The sequence below is a fragment of the Scophthalmus maximus genome, chromosome 13, assembly GCF_022379125.1.
Source record: "Scophthalmus maximus strain ysfricsl-2021 chromosome 13, ASM2237912v1, whole genome shotgun sequence".
Classification (NCBI taxonomy): domain Eukaryota; kingdom Metazoa; phylum Chordata; class Actinopteri; order Pleuronectiformes; family Scophthalmidae; genus Scophthalmus; species Scophthalmus maximus.
This window is the reverse complement of record NC_061527.1, coordinates 452501-455000: the sequence shown is the minus strand read 5'-3', so window position 1 is coordinate 455000 and position 2500 is coordinate 452501. Positions and strand designations below refer to the sequence as shown.

General features: G+C 47.4%; 1 protein-coding gene and 1 long non-coding RNA gene across 4 annotated transcripts in view; one reads left to right on the top strand and one right to left on the bottom strand.

Moving 5' to 3' along the window:
* LOC124850947 overlaps positions 1-2480 on the bottom strand; it is a 2620-nt gene extending 140 nt beyond the window's left edge. Inside the window, exons 1-3 of the long non-coding RNA XR_007032057.1 lie at positions 2017-2480; positions 578-634; positions 1-452 (exon numbers count right to left, since the gene is read on the bottom strand). The exon at positions 1-452 is cut by the window's left edge and continues 140 nt beyond it. This is a non-coding gene — a long non-coding RNA (uncharacterized LOC124850947). The remainder of the gene's footprint in view (positions 453-577; positions 635-2016) is intronic.
* patj (PATJ crumbs cell polarity complex component) overlaps positions 1-2500 on the top strand; it is a 59374-nt gene that overhangs the window by 40237 nt on the left and 16637 nt on the right. For all 3 annotated transcript variants that reach the window (XM_047336989.1, XM_047336990.1, XM_047336988.1), the window contains one exon: positions 37-128. In XM_047336989.1, coding sequence (XP_047192945.1) covers positions 37-128 — 92 coding nt within the window. The remainder of the gene's footprint in view (positions 1-36; positions 129-2500) is intronic.

Sequence of the window (2500 nt, the reverse complement as noted above, 5' to 3'; positions counted from 1 at the left end):
TATCACGATATATGTGTGTGTCTCTGTGTTTGACAGATCAACAACCAGATTCTTTATGGGCGGAGTCACCAGAACGCCTCTGCCATCATCAAGAGCGCCGCCTCCAAGGTGAAACTCATCCTGCTCAGGTAAGACTGCAATGCATGCTGGGAGTTTCAAACAAACATACACATGCATCTGTTTAAAGGGCTGAAGTCAGGGTCTGTTTGTCCTGGTTCCCCTGGATGGACTCGACTCCGCCCTCAACACAAACCAGCTGTGAGTTTCCCTCTGGAAGCTCCGGTTTCTGACCTGGTTCTGATTGGTTCTGTTCTCACATTCACTCCAGTCTGAGCTGCGACGATCAGAACTGTTTCATCCAATCAAATCCAGAGAACCAGTGAAAATAAAGTCCGAGTCGTCTCTTGTTTCGCTCCGTCGCCGCCTGATGTCGCCTGACGTCTGAGTCGAATCTGTGCAGAAGAAAAAGCAGAAATCTGTTGGTGTTGGTGAAGCAGCATGACGATGAATGACAAGAAGGTTTGTGTTTACTGATCGTTTCACGTGGTCTTCTCTCTGAACGCGTGGCTGCACCGACCTGCTGAGAGAAGTGAAGTGAGAGCGTCGTCTTCACCTCACGGTCACAACGGTGTTTCTGAAAGAGACGGAGAAGGATGTGGTGGAGTTGGTCCTGCAGAGCACGATGCACACAGACCCACGTCTCCGTGCTGGAAGATGTGAGCGTAGCTCACTAAGCTTAGCGTTAGTCCGACAGCAAACAGAGGGACGTTGTGTTGGAGACAACAACAGGACGTGAGTCAAACTGTCTCAGAGCTTTGAGGCGTCACTCAATGCTGATGAAAGTCGACAGGAGGAAAAGGAGAAAGGAGGATTAGGCTCTACTCTTCCTCCTCCTCCTCCTCCTCCTGAAGGAGCAGGTGTGGTGTGTTTCAGGTTGGTTCCTCTTGTCAGACAGGATTTATCCTGCAGGTCGACCGGCACCATGATGAAACCTGAGTCCGTCCTCCTCTTGTGCAGCTCGTCTGATGTTTGTCCCTCAGTTTTGCCTCTCAGGCTTCACACAGGCTGCCGCACCTTATTGGTTGTCCTATTGGTTGTCCTATTGGTTGTCCTATTGTCCTATTGGTTGTCCTATTGGTTGTCCTATTGTCCTATTGGTTGTCCTATTGGTTGTCCTATTGGTTGTCCTATTGGTTGTCCTATTGTCCTATTGGTTGTCCTATTGTCCTATTGGTTGTCCTATTGGTTGTCCTATTGTCCTATTGGTTGTCCTATTGGTTGTCCTATTGGTTGTCCTATTGGTTGTCCTATTGTCCTATTGGTTGTCCTATTGGTTGTCCTATTGGTTGTCCTATTGGTTGTCCTATTGGTTGTCCCTGTGTAAGTTAGTCACCTCAGGTAATGTGATTCTGTATCAGTAAGACTCAACATGAATAAACGTGTTCCTTATAAAGTCTGTGACTTTCCACAGGTTCATGGTTTATATTCAAGTTCTCAGAAAGGAAAGGTCAAATTCTCTATAGTTTCTAGTAATATTGTTGTACAACGTGTTTTTCATGCTCACAAATGTATCATTGTGTGTGTGCGTGTGTGAGGACGTAGACGTTCTCATCCTCAGCCTGTCGAGTGTGTCACTCAGACGTGAGACTGATGTCGTGTTGTCAAGGCAACGGGTGTCGTGTTGTCAAAACGCCGCCTGTCAACACGCGTCATAAATCACCATGACAACGAGTCGTCACTGTCAGAGAGCCATAACCTGCTCTTGTCACTGCACGAGTCGTCTACTCGTCACTGTCAAACCTTTGGATGTTTGTTTTTGAGAAATGACTTCATGAACCAAACATCAACCTAACGTACATTAATATTAAAGATCATGATGTCATAAATCAATAACATCCTGGGACCGTTCAGTCGGTAACGAGGGAAGAGGAAACAATGTACGAATGAATCTTGATGATTATTGTTTTGGATGGATCCTGTGACTGGTTCAGGTGTCGTGTCGTGTTCAGACCTCACCTGCAGTTCACTGAACTCTTTCCTCCTGTGATGATGATGATGATGATGATGATGATGATGATGATGATGATTTGTGTCCCGCCTGCTGCTGTGATTGGCTCTGCTCTCCGGGTCGTGGCCGGCGGACGCCGCCGCTCGTCGTGTTCAGCCAGATGACAGAATCTAGTTAATGTCGTGTCCGCGAGCCGCCGCTGAATGATTTATCTCTGGATAAGGGTCGCCACGGCAATGAGCAATGGGATGTCGACAGGGCGGGAGCCTGGGAGCACATCGCCATGGAAACAGAAACGGTTAAGTGTCTCGCCCCGCTGGCGTGGTCGAATCATCATCACGTGTTTCAGTTTCCAGAGCGGTGGAATAATGTTCGTTCGTTCTGAAGAAGGATCTTGATCTGAACGAGTGTGAAACAGGAAGTAAAAGACTTCACCTTCACCAAGGAGACAAACACACTGAGAGTAATTAATAGTAATAGGAACACGGATCA